This window comes from Stegodyphus dumicola, chromosome 5, assembly GCF_044657685.1.
Source record: "Stegodyphus dumicola isolate Sdum_Otavi_A_Nest chromosome 5, ASM4465768v1".
In the NCBI taxonomy this organism is placed as follows: Eukaryota; Metazoa; Arthropoda; class Arachnida; order Araneae; family Eresidae; genus Stegodyphus; species Stegodyphus dumicola.
This window is the reverse complement of record NC_140772.1, coordinates 174,186,060-174,209,385: the sequence shown is the minus strand read 5'-3', so window position 1 is coordinate 174,209,385 and position 23,326 is coordinate 174,186,060. Positions and strand designations below refer to the sequence as shown.

Genomic DNA, 23,326 nt, shown 5'->3' with positions numbered 1-23,326 from the left:
TTTTTCCGCCTTTCAAATATGGGGAATAAATCTTCGATACAGTACCTCTTGAAACACTAAACACCTCAGCTACTTTGCTTACGGAAGCACCTACCATACGTGCTCCAACAATTTGCCCACGTTCGAAGTCTGTTAACTCTGACATAATGCAATGACAACCTCACATAACAGTACTCCGACAACAACTGAACTGTTTAGCACATTTGCGAAGTTGTATAGGTGGCGTCAGTAGTCAAAAACGCCAGCGCCACCTACATATTTCATTAAAATCAATCTTTCTTTTCAAACATGCATTTCACAAGGTGTTTCCATATTTTTGTCCATCCACTGTATTTCTCTTTGGAAATAACAAAATATAACTATTAAATTTGCTTCAAATATAATTACCATTTTCTAAACGAAAATATATAACTATATCAGACAATAGCTATGACTCATGACTCAAAATAAGTTAGTGCAAAACAATTCTTTTTTTCTGGCGTATTTTAAACTTCTTTACCTTTTTCATCAAAGTCATCCTAAAAATATGACAACAGCCTCTGCATATTTCACAAACTTCATTGCATTTATTAAAAAAAAATAACATAAATAAATACCTTTCAACATACTCAATAAATTAACTAAGTATTGATTCTGTTTTTAACTTTTTAACATATATAGATTTTCTAGTGAAAAGCTTTTCAATTACAAATTTCCACACAATTATAAACATTTTAACTATAATTTTTATTGACATAAATGATTAAATACAGATGAAAATATTTCTTATTAAATATGCAATGCTAAAATATAAAATTACCATATACATTCAGTTACAAAATTAACACATAAACCAATATTAGGTTATGCACTAATTTTACACAAATAAAGATGAATAATTATATATATATGAAATATATTTAAATGACTTGATTTGCTTATATATTTTACAATGGCATATTGTTTAATTTAACTGATACAGTATTAAGATGGTTTGAAATAGCATACTCATAGATTTGTTTTTCCTGTATTATATCACTATACAGAATAAATAAATGGTTTTACTTATTCTGCACATATTTTATAGTTATGGTCAATACAGTTTTCATTATTCACTAAAAATACTTGTTGTGGGGGGAAAAACAGTAATAATCACATATTTAAGAAGATTGGCAGCTTGTTCTGCTAAAAAAATGACATGCTTTGGAATACTCGCAGTAGAATTTTTAAGAAAACTAAATTTGCATACTTTTTAAATTATTTATCAGTATAGAAAAAAAAAAAAATTTTTGATTTTTTAATTTATCACATCACAAATGAAAATAATATGATTCAAGTGTGCTAATAATAAATCACATTTTTACTGATATAAAGTAAAAAGATTTGATAAATTATGATATTAATTATTTTCACTTAAAATGCACAATTTCACAATCTACACTATATGGACTAGATTTACACAGAATATTACAGCTATCTGACAGTTAAAATTTACTCATATTGATTGTAAAGCTTAAAAAGAATAGAGCAATCTAAGTTGAAAGAATAATTTATCAAGCCTGAATTTTCAGCCTTTGAACTTGAAATAAAAGTAAATTAGATCAAAGAAAAATGACAATACAAACTTCCAAAGGTCATGAACTTGAACAGCATTTGTTCTTTGAGTTCAAAATAGTATTGCTATTTACAGGAGTAAAATTTTCATTTTGTTGTTGTAAATGCAAATTACCATTGCATCGCTTCATAAGTTCTAAAGCTAATGTAACAAAAGCTTTTTCAACATTTGTATCTTCTCGTGCACTAGTTTCTAGCACAGCTACAAGTTGTGGAATTTGTTCTTTCAAAGATAAAGCTTCTTCAAAAGGCACTTCACGTTCTGCTTCTAGATCACATTTATTACCTAAAAATGAAAGAAAAAAAAAAGTACCAAAGTCTATGTCATGTTCAGTACCTACCAATAAACATTATACAGTCAAAAGTCTTTAATCCGGAATCGTCGGGACTTCGGCGATTCCAGATTATAGATCATCAGTTTAAATCTGGTAAGATGGCAAGCAGAAATTATAAAATTAAAAATATGAAACCGTAATTTATGAAATAAAGAGCAATAATGATCTAAAACAGGGATGTCAAACTCATAGGTACACTTGGGCCAAACAAACAAGGTTTAACTTTAGGCGGGCCGGAAAAAAAAAAAAAAAGTCAATATTCATAGAAACGTAGATTTATTTCGAATAATACAATAATAAACATATAAATATATTTATATAGAAAAGAACAAGAAAAATTTAATGTTTACGTCCTGATACTTGACATCTCTTCTCTGCTATTATCTTTCATATTTCGGGAGAAATTTTGTTTGCAGTGATAACTTTCAATGCTGACCCAAGGTGAGCATCATTAATACGGTTTCTAATAGGAGACTTATTACCTTTCATGACTGAAAATAACTGCTCACACCGATAAGTGCTACCAAACAAGGAAATAATTTCATATGCGAATTTTCGAGTATTTTCAAACCTGGCTGGTAAATATTTGTAAAATTTAGGCATGCCCACTTCAATGAATTTTGCTTTCAAATTTGAGTTGCATTGAATTTCGATCACCTCAATTTGCATATGGCTGGGTACTGAGTCAATACTTATTGAGAAAATCAAAGAAAACAAAAAAAAAATTGTCTTCAAGGGAACTAAAATCATTAAACCTCGTTTCAAATTCAGTTGTTAAATTTGCAATTTTTTCTGCGTAATTTTGATACGAACAAGTATAATCTAAACTTGATTTGTTCATGCTGGACGTCGGGAAGTGCATCAAATCTTCATTTTTAAGTTGTTTTTCCCAAAGAACTAGTTGACATTTGAATGCTTTAATTATGTCAAACATGTTCGTAATGACATGATCTTTTCCTTGTAACGATAAATTTAAATCGGTTAAGTGTTTGGTTATATCAACCAAGAAAGATAAATCTTGTATCCATATTGGATCGTAAAACAAACTTGCGTCTTGATTTTTCGTTTTTAAAAACTGACATGTTTCTTCTTTCAAATCCCAGAATTGTTTGGGAATCTTGGAGCAAGATAACCAACGTACCTCGGCATAGTAGGACAAACCCGAATATTCACTATCTAACTCACTTAAGAAAGCAGTGAATTGACGCTGATTTAAACCTAGAGATCTTATAAAATTTATAACTTTTTTTATATATGACAAAACATTCTCCATATTTATAACTTTCGTGCATAGAACTTCTATATGTATAATACAATGCATATGATGAATGTTTGAACCGTGAATTTCACTAAGTTTTTTTCTTAGTAATGCTATGAAGACCTTGTTTTTCCCGGTCATTGATGGAGCGCCATCTGTAGCTACAGAATTTAATTTTGCCAAAGGTAGATTGTATTTCTGCAGAAGTCCAAAAACACAAGTAAATATATCTTCTCCTGTAGTAGCACCAGGCATCGGTATTAGTTCCAGTAATTCCTCAAAAATGTTAAAATTCTTGTCACAAGAACGAAGAAACACTGCTAATTGAGCTTTGCCACTAATGTCCGTGCTCTCGTCACAGGCAATGGAGAAACTTTCGAAACTAGATGATTTTGCTTTGATCTGATCACTTAAATTCGCGGCTAAATCAGTAACTCTTTCCGCAACTGTATTTCGAGACAATGAAATTGATTGAAAAGCCTTCACATTTCCAGGACAAACAATTTCTAAAGCTTTCATTAGGCATTCCTTGATGAAATCACCATCAGTAAAAGGCTTCGAATGTTTAGCTATCAACTCGGACAAGACGTAGCTTGCATGTACCGCCGCTTCACTTTCTTGCAATACTTTACTAAACATGGACTGTTGCTTTTTCACTCCTAACTTGAGCTCTTTCAACTTTTCTTCTCTCATTAATCCTTTGTAATTGTTATATTTCGATTTGTGTTGTTTGTAATGATGTTTAATATTATATAACTTTGGTACATTAATAGTATTATTACATATCAAGCAGATTATTTTATCTTTTATTTCACAGCAAAAATATTCTAATTCCCATTTTACTTGGAATATTCTATGTTTGTCAGCGATTTTTCGTTTAATTTTACTACCACTTGGTTTTGATATAGACAATCTGAATAGAAAGGGCTGGAATAAACACGGTTAACATTAAAAAGTTAACAAAAATTTATTCTTTCCACAAGAGATAAATCAAAATGCTGAAATATTTCTTCAAAAATATTCTAACAATATCACAAAATGTCAAACGTTTAGCAAAAATCAATTCAAAACAGAGAAACTAATTCTATCTCACGGCGAAATCGCTACAAATCAATCACAGCATTAAGTAAACAAACAGTTTGCTAGAACTACAGCTACTACTGAGATGAGTTGTTTGTTCTCGGCTTTTATAAGCTTTATAATTAATTTCTCGAATATACTGGAAACATCTATAAATATCTGGATTTTTGTGGATGGCAACAGCAATTACGAGATATTTATTTATTTATTTATTAGGTATTAAATGCACGCGCTGTTCTATTTTTAACCTTCCAACGCAGCTGTCTTTTCAAAAATCGTCTGCGTTGCTAAGGCAACATGAAGCAAATCTAATTACAATTCTAAATAAAAAAAACTAAATAAACAAATAACTATGAAATCCGTAACAATATGAATTAAGTAATAATTAATAATAAAGCAAAGTGCATGCACATGCATGCACCAATATATCGTACAAAACTATGATTGGAAAACTGAGACCAAGAGTTCGACCACATTCGACTATCGGGGGATGCGTACAAGCTCTGAGTGCACGTGTCCCCCAAAAGCCGAAGGTAGCTGAACGCAAGCTACTCGCACGCATTTGTAATTTAAGTAGTGTGTGTGTCAGCTTGCTGTGAGTAATCTAACAACACTGAATAAATTATCGTCAATTACTTAGCAGTAAACATTTCATTTTTTTCTTCGTCGATATGTTATTTTATTATTATTATTATTATTTGCCGATATATTCGCCGGGCCGCAAAAATATTTGTTGTGGGCTGCGAGTTTGACATCCTTGATCTAAAGGGTATCAAAATTTACAAAAAAAAAAAAAAAAAGCTTAATATTTATTTGTTTACTTTATTAAACATTTCATTCAACGCGCCCATGCATAAAGCATACATTACGCATAGTCGGGTGAATCTTTACATTATGGTAACTTGGCGATAATTTGGCGACCAACCCTGCTACAGCAACCCGCTAGTTTTGTTTTGGACGCCATTTTGTTTTCACAAAGTAAAGGCATGGCTTTTTTTTTATATTTTTTTTTTTACTCAACATTTTTTCCAACAATCTGCTAGCCGAATTACGCTTATACTAGAACTTTTATGGAACAAAAATACTTAATCATAATGAAGATTAGGTGCGAAATTGGGAGAAAGTGCAGAATCACAAACTGCTTGCCGTGTTTTTAAGAATTGCACATACACGGTATCCATGTACACGTCCACCTATTTTAACTTAAAAAAACATTTCAGAATTGCACAAAAATGGCATTGCGCACACTCGACTTTATCTATGTACACATCAATCTATTTTAACTTAAAAAGTCAAAGAAAATTGACAAAAATCCAATTCTTCTTACTCTTGTAAAAAGTATCAAACAAATAAGTGGGCGATTCTGCACTTTAGCAGCGAAATTGTTTCTAAGTGCTTATTAGCTAAAATCACGATCGGAATTTTCCGGAAAATGTCACATTACATGTCTAATGATCTCTTATTTCTCTGAGACAAAATAATCTGTGATTTGAACTGTGTACGCCTCAGATTATTGCTAAAGTCCTAGCTAGTAACCTATATTGCCTTACAAAAATGTCGCCAAACTACCTGTTACCATATTCTACAGATTAGGCCCTAGTCGGAATTAGAAAATTGCAACCAGAAAACTACCGTAATTTCCGGAAGAAAGGCCGCATCAGCGTAAACGCCGCACTCGAGAGAAATGGTGGGAAAAAAATTAAAATTACACAGAAACGCCTCAATAAATTAAATTGCGCGTGACATCGTCGTGGGCCGTATAGATGTAAAAACTCAACCTAAGTCCTGATATATGACATACCAGTTAAGAAAAATGCATGAAATGAAACCATAATTCAAAAATAAATTAAAGGTAAGAAATGTATAGCTTCTGTGCCGTTTAGAGACATTTTCAAAAATTTTCCGCTCCCTAATTAAAAACTATCCAACAAGTACTTGTACTCTAACTGATGGGATCTGTATTTTGCAGAATGCCAAGAAAAATCCATTCATGCTGAAGGGGAAATACGTCAGAGTTCGTTATTGCAAGGCAGGTGGAGTCGTGTCCACCTTTGAATAAAATTGCAGAAAAGGCAGGGGTGGAAAGAGGATGGGTTCTGGAAGATTCATCGAATGGCAGAGGAGAGAGACTATTCAAACTGATGAGAATGTTGATTTGAAAGGGGGAAGAATATTATTGTTCTGAGATCTTGTTTAGGGTGAATAAGGCATGTAGGCCCGTTCAAGGGAAAGAACGTAAACAAAATAACATTCGCAAAAAGCAACTGAGTGGTCTTTTGTGTGGGAACAGCACCAATCTATGCACAATGACAAGGCCATCCAAACTATGTACAATGACCATCATAGGAAATATTTTATTTTTAGTGCACCTAAACGCCGCATGTGTAGAAATGCCGCACCCGCTGAAAATTTAAGTTTTAAACATGTAAACAACGCGGCGTTTCTTCCGGAAATTACGGTATTTGATATGTATTCGTGATATTTATAATGAATTTGATTTAAATCATATAAAAGCCATAGTACATCTAGATGAAATACTACATTTAGTAATGAACTATAAGCTGAATAAAATAAAACCATCTGCCCTGAAGATAAAGATAGTGCTGGCAGATTAACTTCCAGTTCGATGCGCACCGCGATGTTCCCCTCCCCTGCAGAGCAGCGTGAAATTGATAAACACATTTAGGAATGATTGGAGAAACAAAGGATATGCCTTTATCCATTTTTTGCAGCAATTCCACTTTTTCTTTGATGGACATCGAAACATGCTTTCGCTTTGTAGATCCTTTGGCAGTATCCAGCATCGGAAATTCTATTTGACATAATCGAAAGTTCAAGCTTACTTTTATAAAATTGCTCTAACAGTCTGCAAAAAATAATAAGCCAGATCCAATTCGAAGATTAAGGAACAACGAAATCTGCTACATTAACTGAAATAGATAATTTTAACTTAGCCTATACCGTCTGTTATACATTAAATGCGCATGCGTACATGCATATGAGCATGCATTGACGCATGCGCAGAAAGTTTGTAGCTTTGAGGTCCTGATTATAGATCATTCCCGATTATGAGCGTCCGGATTAACGACTTTTGACTGTATATACATGTAAAAATTTAAAGTTTATAAACCAGAATTCAGATCTAAAATGAGTTAACTTCATTCCATTTTTACCTTAAACCTTACACACATAAATGATAAATTTCATATTTTGTTCCTGGAGCCTATTTGTTTTATTTGTATAATTAATGTAAAATAAACAACATATAAAAAGTCTGCTACTTGCACCCCACCTCAGTGAAAAAAATTCCACAAGGGAAGACTTTCACACAAAAAAGTATTCATCTGCTTGATGAGTAACAGCAGTTTGTATAGTTAGGGGCTTTCTGCATAAATAACATTTTCGTTATCTTTTGATAAACATGCAATAGCGACTGATTATTAAATTGTTTTCAACATTGCTACTGGATTATACAAATAGTACTTTAACAAAATGTTGATGTTATGTGCAAAGAATGATAAATACCATAAGGTACCTTAAAATGCCAATACAGTCAAAAGTCGTTAATTTGGACACCCATAATCTGGACCTCAAAGCTACAAACTTTCTGCGCATGCATTACATTGACGCATGCGCGCAAGGATGCGAATATGCGTGTGCACATGCGCATAATACATTTACGCATGCGTGTTTAATGTATAACGGACGGTATAAGCTAAGCTAAAATTATTTAATTGAGTTAATGTTGCAGACTGCGTTGTTCCTTAATCTTTGAATTGGATCTGGCTTATTATTTTTTGCAGACTGTTAGAGCAATTTTATAAAAGTAAGCTTGAACTTTTGATTATGTCAAATAGAATTCCCGATGTATATTTACTAATATGTAAAGGATCTACAAAGCGAAAGTATGTTTTGAAGTCCATTAAACAAAAAGTGGAATTGCTGCAAAAAATGGATAAAGGCATATCCTTTGTTTCTCTAACCATTCCGAAATCTGTTTATCAATTTCATGCTGCTCTGCATGCAATCTTTCATGCTGATGGGCGGGGGGGGGGGCGCAGCACGCAATGAATTGGAAGTTGATCTGTCAGCACTATCACCACCTTATCTTCAGGGCAGATGTTTTTATTTTATTTGGCTTATAATTCCTTACTAAATGTAGTATTTCATCTCGATGTACTCCATCTTTGATTTGATTTAAATCAAATTCCTCGTCATTATAATTCGCTTCCGATAGTGAAGAAAGTGACACAGAGGTTATTGAAAACGAAAAAATTCCGATTGACAAGTTAGTCGGTATTCTCGGCACAGCAATTACAGGAATTGAACAGCGGAACTTTGTAACTGAACAAGAAATTATGTCTGTTCATAGAATTAAAGAGAAAGTATTATCACATAAAATGAAGCAACTACATTGAAAGAAATTACATTGAAAGAAATGTTTAATAAAGTAAACAAATAAATATTAAGCTTTTTTATTTATTTTTTTTTTTTGTAAATTTTTATACCCTTTAGATCATAATTGTTCTTTATTTCATAAATTACGATTTCATATTTTAAATTTTATAATTTCTGCATGCCATCTTACCAGATTTAAACTGATGATCTATATTCCGGAAAAATCGATAATCCGAATTGCCGAAGTCCCGATGAGTCTGGATTAACGACTTTTGACTGTATATCACAAAAATATTGCACACTTTAAAGCTCTCTGTCTCCCCATGTGTAACATGTACACAAGGATCTTAGAAAGCCCTCCTTAAAGGATACCCTCCCCTTAGGCAGATAGCCCTACAGTGCTTTGCCACAAAAATAAACCAAATAAATCAGACCAAAAACCATATCTTTAAAGCTAATTTTTTTAAAATATCTAGGATAAGGGTGAAAATTTGTACACATTTTTTGATGTCCTTGACAGTGAGTGTATATGCTATTTTTATTTTAAATTCCAAATATTAAAATATTTTATGTACATTTTTAGTTATTCACCTAGCATAATATAGACTGTTCTTAGTATTATAGATAAATAAATCACTACTTTTAGCTGTTTCTTTTTTCAAAATAGAAAAAATAATGCACATTTAAAATAACCTATGCTAAACATAATATAATTACATTTTCTTAAAAAATAAATTGATTTTTTTTAGACTCCATAATCAACTTACCTAACAAATTAAATTACCATAAAATCCCATAAGATTTAAAACAATATATATATACAGATATGCTAATAAGTTAACTTTTTCATAATTTGAAACCAGATACTCCTGTGAACTTTGTATACACAAACATTTTTCCAGTTAGGCGGAAGCGCCATGTGTAGTGCACGTGTGTGTCTACACAAAATTGCCACATCATCTTGACAGTTGCTTTTGAACATGTAACTTGCTTTTTGAGTGTGTATTAAACATAATGTATATAATTTTCATTCAGCTTATATTTATACATACTTCTTATATAAAAATTATGATAAACATTAACTTATTATAAATTTCTTAACTCAAATATGGTGAATGCATAGAAAATAAAGATTTGCCCATGTCAAAAATGAAAAATATTAAATATATACGTTACTGTGAAAGACCGAAATTGGAGAATGTTGACATTTAGCAGTGAATGTCAACACATACTAAATACGTAGGTGTACACGCACATATACGTAAATGTAATAATACATAAATAATACACATACTAAATACGAAAGACCGAACATTTGTTTATAGTGTTGTACAGTCAGACCATCACTGGTGTATGTCGACAATCACAGATATACTGTGGTGGAGGTTGAAAAGAGAAGTCGAGGTCAATAGAGGGGTGACTTGTCTGTCACCAAACCCTTTGCTCTGCTGCGATTGAAGTTATGTAGCATGTATTTGTTATAATCTGTAACACTGTTTGTAAGTCTTATGCTAGGTTTGATGGTACGCACACCCTTTTCTTAATTTTTTTAAAAATCAGATACCCTAATTTATGTTGAATAGATACTGCAGTGAATCGTGAACTTTTCCTTGAAAAGTTAAATGCATTAATTGTGAATAATCGAGAAGACAATTGTTTTTATTTTTCAAACACATCTCTCCTCACCGGGACTGATTACTCTTTATGAAGCTATGTTTGGCATTAAATCAAGAAGAGGCATAGCATCGTCTTTTTTGTCTGGTGAACAAATCGCAAATATTGAAACCGAAGAACAACTCTTAAGAAATTGCTAATACTTTTGAAACCGAAGAACAGCTTGAAGAAACTATTAATACATTTGGAGAAAATCTGAGCAGTGGCCATACCAAAAACCATATTCCACAGAAAAATATTGAGGAGGACCTGCAACTTCCCACGTCTTTGTATCAAGCCCGGACTGAAAAACACAAGTTAATTTCTATAAAAAGATCGGCTGCGAAAGAAAATCTTTTACTGCAAGCAATGAAAATGTTACAAACCTCAAAAAAATGTTTTTCTAGCTCAAATTGGTGAGACCGTACGAATACAAGTCCCTGATGTCGACCGTGGTCGTACAGATGGCTGAAATGTGTTGGCAGTTGTTGTTGGAATAAGACTCCAGTTTTTATAACATAGCAAATAAAAATGACACCTTCAAGCAGCTTTATACCCATAAACAGTTCGTAATTTGTAAAGAAAAGTTTCTTTCCATAGATGAGATTTCTTCTCAAGTAATGTCGCTGAGAGAAGCAGCTGCAGCTAATTCAAGAAGTAAAGGGCAAGGCTATAACACGTTGTCACTGCAAAAGGAAGTGTTCCACAACTAAATGCAGTTGTAAAAGCAAGGGACTCTTGTGCAATTAAAAATGTCATAAAAGTTTATGTTGTTGCAATAAATAAGATTTCAATCACATAATTAAGCAATTATTATTATTATTATTATTATTTTGTTGTATTATTTTCTTTTCTCATTTAGAATGTATTGTCTAAGTTCAAAAGTTTATTTACATATGCTGTTACTTCAGATTTTTTGTATTTTGACATATACGGTATAAATGCAAAAGTAAAAAAAAAGTTCTTTATTGGTTAATTTAAAACTAAATGCTTAACATTTATCCAAGCACAACTGCTGTCACTATTACGAAATCAAGTAATATCGAGTAGCCATTCTCGCCTTAGAATCAAAAGCTACATGTCACAGTGAAAACGCCTCTATGGCATTACAAACTCTTCTCACCAGGGATTGGTTACTCCTCTCAGCAAGACAAGCAAAAATGTTACATCACCCTTGAAGTTTTATGGCGCCTGAATATAGAGAAAAAAATGCAAATCTACGACGTACAGAAATAAGGATATTTGGCAAATATTTTGGATATGCACCAAGCGACTATGTGAATGCTGACATTTACCGGTGAATGTCGGCATTCTCCAAATCTTGGTCTTTCACAGAAACCTATATATAAGTATTTATGGATATCTTTTATTATTTGCATTTAATTAAATCCATACATCCTTGTAAAAATCATGCATTTGCCTTTAAAAATATTTAAATATTTATTAAATAATTTATAATGTATTTGGAAATGAAGGATTTATTTATTCATAAACTCCTGTGAATATTACTGTGAAGAAATCTAGTTATTAAATATAACTAAATATATAATGATTATAAATATTATCTAAATATATAATGACCGTGACATTTAATTGTAAGCATCCATTTAAATTCTGTTGACATATATATTTATAAAACTATTTAAGCAAGGTGGTGAGGTGTATTTAATTATGGCAAAGCACACAAGGGCTATCTGCCTAAGGGGAGAGATGCCTTCGTGGAGGACTTTCTAAGGGAAACTGGCTTGTATACACGTTACACATGGGGAAAACAACGAAAACACTCCTGCAGCCAGGACGTTCGCGGGATTCGAACCTCGGAACGAACTACCAGTATTCAGCGACTTTACCACTTGGCAGCTGGTGAGCCCTATTTAAGCAAGAATTATTCATACTTGAAAATAAAAGAACAATTTCTTTACATTTCAAAAGACATTTTTATTAATCTTAATCCTCATAGAAAGTTAAGTACAGTTCGTAGATTCATTCGTTGCCTAGATTGTGCCATTTGTAGACGTTTTTTAAAGATAAAACATATCGCTGTGTACATGGACTCCTGTCAAATAATTTTGGTTAGAAACTTTACGGTTTTGCTATCTAAAGTTTTTGTTTTTGTTTCGGATTTTCAGATTAAATTGTGTGTTCAAAACGGTTTTGCATTCGCGAAAACCGTGTTTTTGGAGACATTTTAGGCTTAAAGTTCGAAATGTAGACAAAAAATTAATTGTCGTTAATTCGGACACCCATAATCCGGACCTCAAAGCTACAAACTTTCTGCGCATGTGCCGCGTTGATGCATGCGCGTAAGACCTTTACGGCTGCGAATATGCGTGTGCGCATGGGCAAAATACTTTTACGAATGCTCATTTAATGTATAACGGACGGTATAAGATAAGCTAAAATTATCTAATTCAGTTAATGTTGCAGATTGCGTTGTTCCTTAATCTTTGAATTGGATCCAGCTTATTATTTTTTGCAGACTGTTACAGCAATTTTATAAAAGTAAGCTTGAACTTTCGATTATGTCAAATAGAAATTCTGATATATATTTATTAATATGTAAAGTATCTACAAAGCGAAAGTATATTTCGAAGTCCATTACACAAAAAGTGGAATTGCTGCAAAAAATGGATAAAGGCATATCCTTTGTTTATCTAACCATTCCGAAATCTGTTTATCAATTTCACGCTGCTCTGCGGCAGCGGCGCACTATGAATTGGAAGTTGATCTGTCAGCACTATCCTTGTCTTCAGGGCAGATGTTTTTATTTTATTTCGCTTATAATTCCTTACTAAATGTAGTGTTTCATCTCGATGTACTCCGTCTTTGATATGATTTAAATCAAATTCCTCGTCATTATAATTCGCTTCAGATAGCGAAGAAAGTAACAGAGGTTATTGAAAACGAAAAAATTTCGATTGACAAATTAGTCAGTATTCTCGGCACAGCAATTATAGGACTTGAACAGCGAAACTTTGTAACTGAACAAGAAATTACGTCTGTTTATAAAATTAAAGAGAAAGTATTATCACATAAAAAACGAAGCAACCTAAACAACTTACATTGAAAGAAATGTTTAATAAAATAAACAAATAAATATTAAGCTCTTTTTTTTTTTTTTTTTTTTTTTTTTTTTTTTTTGTAAATTTTGATACCCTTTAGATCATAATTGTTCTTTATTTCATAAATTACGGTTTCATATTTTTAATTGGTATAACTCTGATATATGCCCTAATTTCACCAAATGTAGCGATATCTGTTCTGCGCTGGTTTTTGGCGCTATTGCGTGTTTTGTATGGCAACCCTGTTGACGTTGAAGAATCTTTCACTAGAGTTCGTTGGTTCGCGTCATGCTCTATGTCTGAGAAGCTAAAATGGTGGAAGTTGTTGAATTGAAGTTCGGCAAAAGGAAATATTGTCATGGCCATTCTGTTGAAGGGCAGTGGGTATTTGGAGGTGTGGAAAGAAGGTCTGGGAGATTATTTTTAGTGGCTGTGCATGATAGAAGTAGGGATTTGTGATTATTTGTTATTTTATTTTATTTGTGAACTAAAGTATGGATTTTCTGGATAGTGTGTCTGGGTGTCATATAAATCCGATAGTGATTACGTGGCGGCATGTTAAAGGCGGTATGAAATTGGTATTTCTGCTGTTAGAAAAAGCATTGATTCATGATTAGTGCATTTTATTTTATTCTTGTTCTTATTTTGTAGAATGTTATGTTCATTGTTTTTGTAGTATGAATTTCTGTCGTTATTGTTTTTTTTAATTGTTTGAAATTTATTTTAGTTATTTTGTTGATTAGTGCGTATTGTCTAAATTGTGCAATTCGTAGATGTTTTTTTAAGTTGAAACAGAACGCTGTGTACATGGTATTCTTTGAAATTTATTGTTGTTATGTTAATTTATTAAAGTGAGGTGTGCGTAGTTTGTAAATTCGTTTGTTGCCTAAATTGTGCAATTCGTAGATGTTTTTTTAAGTTGAAACAGGACGCTGTGTACATGGTATTCTTTGAAATTTATTGTTATGTTAATTTATTAACGTGAGGTGTGCATAGTTTGTAAATTCGTTTGTTGCCTAAAATGTGCAATTCGTAGATGTTTTCTTAAGTTGAAACAGGACGCTGTATACATGATATTCTTTGAAATTTATTGTTGTTATGTTAATTTATTAAAACGAGGTGTGCATCGTTCGTAGATTCGTTCGTTGCCTAGATTGTGCCATTCGTAGACGTTTTTTGAAGATAAAACATATCGCTGTGTACATGGACTCTTGTCAAATAATTTTGGTAAGAAACTTTACGGTTTTGCTATCTAAAGTTTTTGTTTTTGTTTCGGATTTTCAGATTAAATTGTGTGTTGAAACTGGTTTTGCATTCGTGAAAACCGTGTTTTTGGAGACATTTTAGGCTTTAAGTTCGAAATGTAGACAAAAAATTTAGATAGCAATATGGCAGCGTGGAGTTTCTCGCCAAAAATGTTTGGCAAGAAATTTGGTGACTTGAGGGCGCATATCAGAGTAGTTCCTTTTAATTTTATAATTTCTGCATGCCATCTTACCAAATTTAAACTGATGATCTATAATCCAGAAAAATCGAAAATCCGGAATCGCCGAAGTCCTGACGAGTCCGGATTAATGACTTTTGACTGTATATGGAAATCTCAAATTAGTAGCAATATTTAACATAACTTAACTATTAAAATAAATGGTGCTGTAATTTGAAATGAACCTCATAAAGCATTCATTATAGAGTGTTTGGGTCCCTCTGCTCCTTAGTTTTTATATACAATAATGTTGATTTGAAAATAATAAGTTAGCACAGTTTAGCTTTATCCTATATTACTCACCAATTAATACCAGAGGTATATCAGCTTCAGTATAATTTCTTAACTCATCAACCCATTGTGGTAAGTGGAGGAAACTGGTATGCTTTGTAATATCATATGCCATGATGACACCATGAGCACTTCGATAGTAACTTTGAGTTATAGTTCGAAATCTTTCCTGGCCAGCAGTATCCCAGATTTGTAACTAAAATTAGAATTACAAAATATTACTCAGTAAAATAAATTATGTATGTACTAACTAAATAAAATGAATATAAAACAGCCAAATAGCAGATGCCATTTTCTTTTTCTTTCAAATAGTACAAGAAAAATAACTATTAGTTAAGTTGGCCAATAGAATGACAGCAGACATTAACATCATTTTTAAATTCCACTGCAAAAATTTCCCTTGTTTTAAAAATATCACTTTATTATAACGCTATATACAGCTAAATTTATTTTAAATTTCAAATCGATACTATATAAATATTTTCAGATAATTCTCACACATTCTAAAATACAAATTCTTATCATGCCTTTTACATGCATAGGATGTCTAATAACTTATTCGAGCCTTTAGCATTTCCTACATACAGGAGATAATTAATATCATTTTAGAAAACCATTTCATCTTAAGACTACCACGAAACTCAAAAAAGAGGACTGGAATAAAGGCAGTTATTAACTTAATTATCTATGAGATTCAGAATTATTTCTGCAGGACACAAAGTAATTATTTCCTAATGAAAAATGGAAAAAATTAAAAGACATATTGATATAAATTAAGATATTATATGTGGTGTATATATATGTGATATTTTAAGGCATAGTTGTGATGGCTGAGTGGAAAAGGCAGGAAGAAGATACTGACAAAACTAATTTTGGAGAAATCACCATCTTTTAGACACATCAGAATCATTTCTTTGTAGATAATATACATTCTGATCATGAGCAATTACAATAATTTTTATACACACAGGTAAAAAGATACAACATCGTTTTAGGCAAGTAAGCATAGCAGTGTGGAAATGTTGGCAGGGCAGAAGTTAAGAAAAAGAGTGACGAAGTTAGACTCGTTGTTATGACCAGGCTATTGCAATGTGCAACAATGGCAGTTCATTGAAATGAAGCCCGAAAGCACAGGACGTAATGATACCGGAATGTGGATATAATCTCAGAAGAGAAATCGAAGGACAGGAAAAGAAAACAAAAGACCATAAAGGACCAAAGCCAGAAATGAATCAGATAGATGACTCTATACTTGACGAGAGTGGAAATAATCCAAAATTTACCATGATTGAGCAGATTCAATAAAAAATACATTAGCCAAGATACTATATACAAAATACAATCAATAAGAATACACGCAAATACAAAAGTCATACAATGAAAACATATAAGTAAAATCAATACAAGTTCAAATGCAAAAAATTTTCAAACAAGTTCAAAACTCAACTGAGGTTGAAATGAGATAAATAGAAGAAGTATAAGCAACCACTGATCGAGGAGCTAGGTAACAAAATTCTGGTCACCACCCATGATTGTATGTGTAGCAAGAGGTCGTATATTTCTATCTTCATGAAGTATCTTATAGTTGAAGACTTGCAAGTAGCTGATGAAGTTGCATTGGAGAGCCTTAGTAAAAAACTTTTCATTAGTCCTTTTGATTTAGTCACAGATAGTTTCAATTTTTAAATCCCCATGAGAGAGTTCATTCCTAATCAATTGGTCAGTGTCGGTAATGATGCGTAGAAATTTGTTATGAACCACTTGTAGCTGGTAAAGTTGATTCCTTGTTGCCGTGTTCCATGCTGGAACAGCGTAACATAAAATAGGCCTGATGGCCATAGTGTAGATGTGTCTTTTGGTGCAGAGGCTAAGGTTAGAATACTTCTATAACAAGAATATATATACTCCTTGAACAAGAATGAATCTACACATGATACCAATAGCTTTGCTTTTGATGCAATTAGCCTATGTCAGTCTTTGATTCAGAATGATGCCTAAGTATTTGGCTTGTTTGGCTAAAGGAACTGGTTTCTAAAACAATAAGAGTTCTTTGAAATTGATATGCTTTCGGGTCTTGCTAAGGATTAACAATTGAGATTTACTTGCATTGATCTTGACATGCCAGTTAGTACATCAGATTTCCACAGAAAAAAGATAATTTTGCATTTTGGTGATAGCTTGATTTGCTTTTATAGATTTTTATTGATGGCTATTGCTGTATCATCAGCTTAGCAAGCAAGTAGAGAGTGATTGTCCAATCTGGGATGTGGAAAATCAGATATATAAGAGATATAGAATGGGACCTAAGATACTGCTTTGAGCCACACTTGAACAAATAGTTCTCGGAGCAGAAGCTTCGTTTCTTTGTACAACAGAAAAAGTGCGATGTTGAAGGAAGGAGTAAATGAGGCGAATCCATTTTCTTTGTAGGCCCAAGTAAATGAGTTGGAAATGAGCCCCCTCATGCCAGAGGCGGTCAAAGGCCTTTGCTACGTCTAGCATAAGCAGTGCAACACTTTGTTTATAATGGAAAGCAAATCCAATGAACTCTACAATTCTCACAAGTTGTCTGGTAGTACTTAAATTCTTCCCGAAGCCATATTGATCATTAGGAAGGAGATGGAAGTAAGGTTCCAATCTTTTTAGAATGAAGAGTTAATAGATTTTTCTAAGACTTGACAAGAGGCTAATTGGACGATGTCCATCTGGTCTTATGAAATCTTTTCCAGGCTTGGGAAGGAGAAAGATTTTGGCCTGTTTCCGAGAGTCCGTGAAATAGTTCAAGGTAAAGCAAGCATCGAGAATACTGGCGAATTTACTAATGACATTTCAGGGCAAATTTATTAGTAACTTGATCACTTCCTATAGTCTTTTTAACATTAAGGTATCTAATGATGTTGGTAACTTCCAAAGGAGTAGTAAGTTTTGGTAAGTTGTGAGCTGTGAGAGACTGCAGCCACGACGGAACATAGTTTTCAAGCACTTTTTGAATGTAGGATTCATAGGGTCCATATTAGGCAAAGATTGATTTTCCAGATATTCAGCGAAAATGTCCACTTTATCTTTAAGCGAATAAGCAATTTTGTTACCCACATAAATAGGTCTATTGTTGATATTCTTCTTTTTAAGATTTTGAAGATACTTCCAAAGGTAGCCATCATTGATGTTAAGTTTTAAATAAAGCCTTCTTTGTTTGTTTGTTTTTTTTATTTTAAATCGAACATTCTGTTGTGTTCTTTAATGATGTCTCTGATACTACGTAGAAGTCTGACTTTATTATTAGTAAGCTGAACAGTTACTGTAGCATTCCTGTAAGCTTTCAAGATATTGTCCATAAAATTCTTAAAAGCATGATTTATGTCCGCTTTAGGAAGGAAAAATTTGGTCGATGTTTAATAATTAAAGTATTATGAAAGGTAATCCATTCAGTGTTCCTTTTTATAATAGGTGGATCTTCTTTAGTGATTCCAAGAGAAGTGATGACGGGAACATGATCTGAAGTAAGCTCTGCCTTGACTTCAAGAGCAATGGGCTATGAGGTGTTGGATAAAATGATGCCGAGGATGTCTGATTGACATGGATTTGTAGGTCTGTAAGTAGATTCAGTCAGGACATGTAAAGCTATTGGATGATTACAAATGAAGTTGTGCAAGATGCGACCGTTGGCATAGGTCCGCCAACATCCCCAATCAATGTGTTTAGCATTGATGCCACCAGTAAAGATGACTTAATGGTCTTTAGGAAGTAAACTTTTAAGCATGTCTTTTGAAAGTTTATGGTGAGGCAGATTGTAGATTGCACAAAAATTAATAGTTCGTAAGAAAAATTTATCAAACATTTCACAAGTCCACAGTTGGTGCATTCTTATCTTTTTTTGTATAGTCTTTAGTCATGGTTTTCACCACACTTCACACATCAAAATTGATTGTTGCAAGCAGCTTGTGAATGATGAAAACCTTGACACCTGAGGCACTGGACAAGGCCAGTTCATTCTTCGTAAGATTCCACTTTAATTTGCAGACCTAGAATTTTAGTTTCCTTTGATATTTCTTTGCATTTTTCAGTTTTTGGCAAAGATACTAAAAATAAAGGATATTTTTTAATATCTCCTTTAAATCTGCGAGATAACTGAGTAACACTAATAACTTTATAGTTCTTGTTAGTAAGTTCCTCTTTGATTTCTTCAGGATCTGTATCATGAGTGAAATGCCTAAAAAACCACCTTGAGGTTCTTATCTTCAGGTAAAATGAAAGAGTGGTACTTGACATTTTTATCATTGAGGATACGTGTCATTTTCCTACGGATGGTAACATCAGTCACTTTAATCTTGCAACCAATTTTTTTGTATATAGCCAGTGTAATCGGATTTATATGATAAGTTATGGTCAGCAAGTAAAATTTTGAGTCCAGTTGTATTTTTTATCATTAATATACAGTCAAAAGTCGTTAATTCGGACACCCATAATCCGGACCTCAAAGCTGTGCGTGAGACCTTTACAGCTGCGAATATGAGTGTGCGCATGCTCGTTTAATGCATAACGGACGGTATAAGCTAAGCTAAAATTATCTAATTCAGTTAATGTTGCAGATTACGTTGTTCCTTCACTGCAAAAAATAATAAGCCGGATCCAATCTTCCAATTGGATCCGGCTTATTATTTTTTGCAGACTGTTAGAGCAATTTTATAAAAGTAAGATTGAACTTTCGATTATGTCAAATAGAATTTCCGATGTATATTTACTAATATGTAAAGGATCTACAAAGCGAAAGTATGTTTCGAAGTCCATTAAATCCATTAAACAAAAAGTGGAATTGCTGCAAAAAATGGATAAAGGCATATCCTTTGTTTCTCTAACCATTCCGAAATCTGTTTATCAATTTCACACTGCTCTGCGGCTGGGGGGGGACACCACATCGTGCAATGAATTGGAAGTTGATCTGTCAGCACTATCCTTATCTTCAGGGCAGTTTTTATTTTATTTGGCTTATAATTCCTTACTAAATGTAGTATTTCATCTCAATGTACTCCGTCTTTGATATGATTTAAATCAAGTTCCTCGTCATTATAATTCGCTTCCGATAGTGAAGAAAGTGACAGAGAGGTTATTGAAAATGAAAACATTTCGATTGACAAGTTAGTCGGTATTCTCGGCACAGCAATTACAGGACTTGAACAGTGGAACTTTGTAACTGAAGAAATTATGTCTGTTTATAGAATTAAAGAGAAAGTATTATCACATAAAATGAAGCAACTTAAACAACTTACATTGAAAGAAATGTTTAATAAAGTAAACAAATAAATATTAAGCATTTTTTTTTTTTTGGTAAATTTTGATATCCTTTAGATCATAATTGTTCTTTATTTTATAAATTACGGTTTCATATTTTTAATTTAATGCAGAAATCTATAATCTGATGATCTACAATCCGGAAAAATCGATAATCCGGAATCGCCGAAGTTCCGACGAGTCCGGATTAACGACTTTTGATTGTATATGGTAGGAGGTGCTTTCACTTTTTTAGTTTAATCATTTTGATTTTTCTTCATTTGTAGATGCGTTTGGCTCAGCAGCACTAGTGTCCATAGATTCTTGGTTTTAGTTAATTGGTATATTTAAAGGTTTAAGTTGTAAAGCATTAATGGCATGAAAATGACCCTTTTTTTCTTTTTCCAATTGTTCTGTCACCTTAAGGCCTTTGTTCCGATTCATTACCAGAACTATCAATCTTTTGATAAAGTGGAATCTCTTTAGTTGCATTAGCATTAGATTTACTTGGCAAACTTTTCATTCTTTTCCATTTGACAATTTTCCATTCACTGTCAATGGAGGCAGAAGGAGATTCATTTTGTGGGTGTTCCAAAGATGATTCAATTTCTTTTTCAGCAATGATTAATGCATCATATACTTTTTGAAGTAAATCCAATTCATGTGATCTTCTTTGACAGTAAGACTTTCATTTTTCTTCTTTGATTTGAGCTCCTCAACTGAAGCTGCAAATACTTTCAGTAAAGAATCCATAGTCCATAAGCAAAAGAAATCCTAAACAAAAAAGGAGCCTGTGCAAATCTAACCTTAATGGATGAAAACCGACATTTCAGAACCAGACCCACTTGAAGGTGTTCTGGCAGATGGATGAGCCAGTGGAACCTCACAAGGCCCTTGAGTTCCACATAACAGCAGAAGCTAGAGGGTGAGTGACGAAGTTGCTTGCGAAGCAGTATTTATATTAAGTAGGTGTATATGTAAAGCTAAGCTTAATTTTAGGTTTTAGTTCCTTTTTTCAAGCAGTGTTATGTAATTTGGAAAGATCTCGAATTTGGGAGAAAGGATAAACTTAGGGGAAAGAACACCAAATTTAAAGTAGCCAATTTTGAGATTGCAATTTATTTGGATGCATAGCCATTGTATTTTATTATATCTTATATATAGATATATATGTGCAAGATAAAAATATATAAATCAGCTTTATGGTTTAATTTAGTAATAGCATCTTAAGTCCTCATTTTTAAGTTGGGTATTTCCTCTCTGTAATCTAAAAGTAGTAATAATTTTTCTAGATTGTGCTATTTCTAGATTAATATTATGTCATATGGCTTGTGTAACACTGATGACATAGCTAATTCGGAACTTGAACTCAAAATTTTGAGAACTGAAACCTTTCTAACCAAAACCTTCTCTCAGTGAGCTTCCATAATGGATAATTAATTACACACTTTTAATTACACCTCTGTGTCACTTGGATGCCATTTCACTCTGCTCTCTTTCTATCACAACAGTACAAAATATGTAAATATTCTGAAAATAGGCATGATTACAGTGTTAAGTAAATTATGGCCATAAATGTCAACTGAAATAAAAATGAACATTAATCTTATTTGGCTCCCAAGTTTCCTAGTAACTACGGATTCAACATTTTAGCATTCTATGCAATCAGAATTCTTTCTCTTCAATATGGACCTATGTTCTAAGCTATCTATGCATTGCGCCATCAGTATTTCTGCATTTCTACATCTCAGTGTTCCTACATCAGAAAAAGTACTTCTAAATTTGTTTTTATTACATACACACACATATATACAAAATGAAACTTGGTAATTTTGAACTTAAAAAGCCTAAAACTTGTACTAAAGCTGCTAAGCAAGTAAATATGAATGTATTATTAAGTAGTTTTTGGATTATTTCCTAAGGGGGAAAAATGTGAACATTAATTAAAACATAAAATGTTAATAAAAAAGTTAAGTAAAATGGTACTTACGTTTTAACGCAACCAGGCCAAAATTCGCATAAATCGCCAAATTTGGCGACCCTACTTACGGCAACCTTATGTTAATTTATTAAAGCGAGGTGTGCGTAGTTCGTAGATTCGTTCGTTGCCTACATTGTGCCATTCGTAGATTTTTTTTTAAGCTAAAACATGTCGCTGTGTACATGGATTCTTGTCTATATTTCGAACTTTAAGCCTAAAATGTCTCCAAAAACACGGTTTTCGCACGTGCAAAAGCTACGTTTTGAACACACGATTTAAGCTAAAAATCCGAAACAAAAAAAATTTAGACAGCAAAAACGTAAAGTTTCTAACCAAAAATATTTGACAAGAATCCATGAACACAGCGACATGTTTTAACTTAAAAAAACATCTACGAATGGCACAATGTAGGCAACGAACGAATCTACGAACTACGCACACCTCGCTTTAATAAATTAACATAAGGTTGCCGTAAGTAGGGTAAACAAAATAATATAAAAAGCTGTATTAAAAATTATCTGTAATTAATAAATGTACGTTTTCTTTCTATTCATACTTTTTTACTCAAATTTACAAATCGTGCCAACCTGGTTGCGATAATACGTAAATACCAGTAAAATTAATAAATGTCCATTTTTACAAACAGATTCATCAAAATTCAAGAATTGCCCATTGGAAGGAAATAATTCAAAAGAAACATTAGGGCAAAATTAAAATGTGAGCCACTTTTATAAAAATAAAAAAAAAAGTATTTAAATAAAAGTAAAAATTGAAAAATGACTTTCCAAGGGGAACAAATCATTTTCCAATTAAATCCCAAAAATTAATAAAAATGAAGGTGTTTCATTGTCTTACTATGCAAGAACTAACCACAAAATCAAATCATGTTGGGGTCAAATATATCAAAAAAATATACCATGGTTT

The 23,326-nt window shown here is 32.6% G+C and overlaps 1 protein-coding gene across 1 annotated transcript in view; it reads right to left on the bottom strand.

Annotated features, from left to right (window-relative positions):
- Positions 1-789: 789 nt before the first annotated feature.
- Positions 790-23,326, bottom strand: part of Rab19 (RAS oncogene family member Rab19) — a 30,167-nt gene continuing 7,630 nt past the window's right edge. Inside the window, exons 2-3 of the mRNA XM_085817398.1 lie at positions 15,166-15,349; positions 790-1,879 (exon numbers count right to left, since the gene is read on the bottom strand). Of these exons, the coding sequence (XP_085673524.1) occupies positions 1,614-1,879; positions 15,166-15,349 (450 nt within the window). The 3' untranslated portion in view covers positions 790-1,613. The remainder of the gene's footprint in view (positions 1,880-15,165; positions 15,350-23,326) is intronic.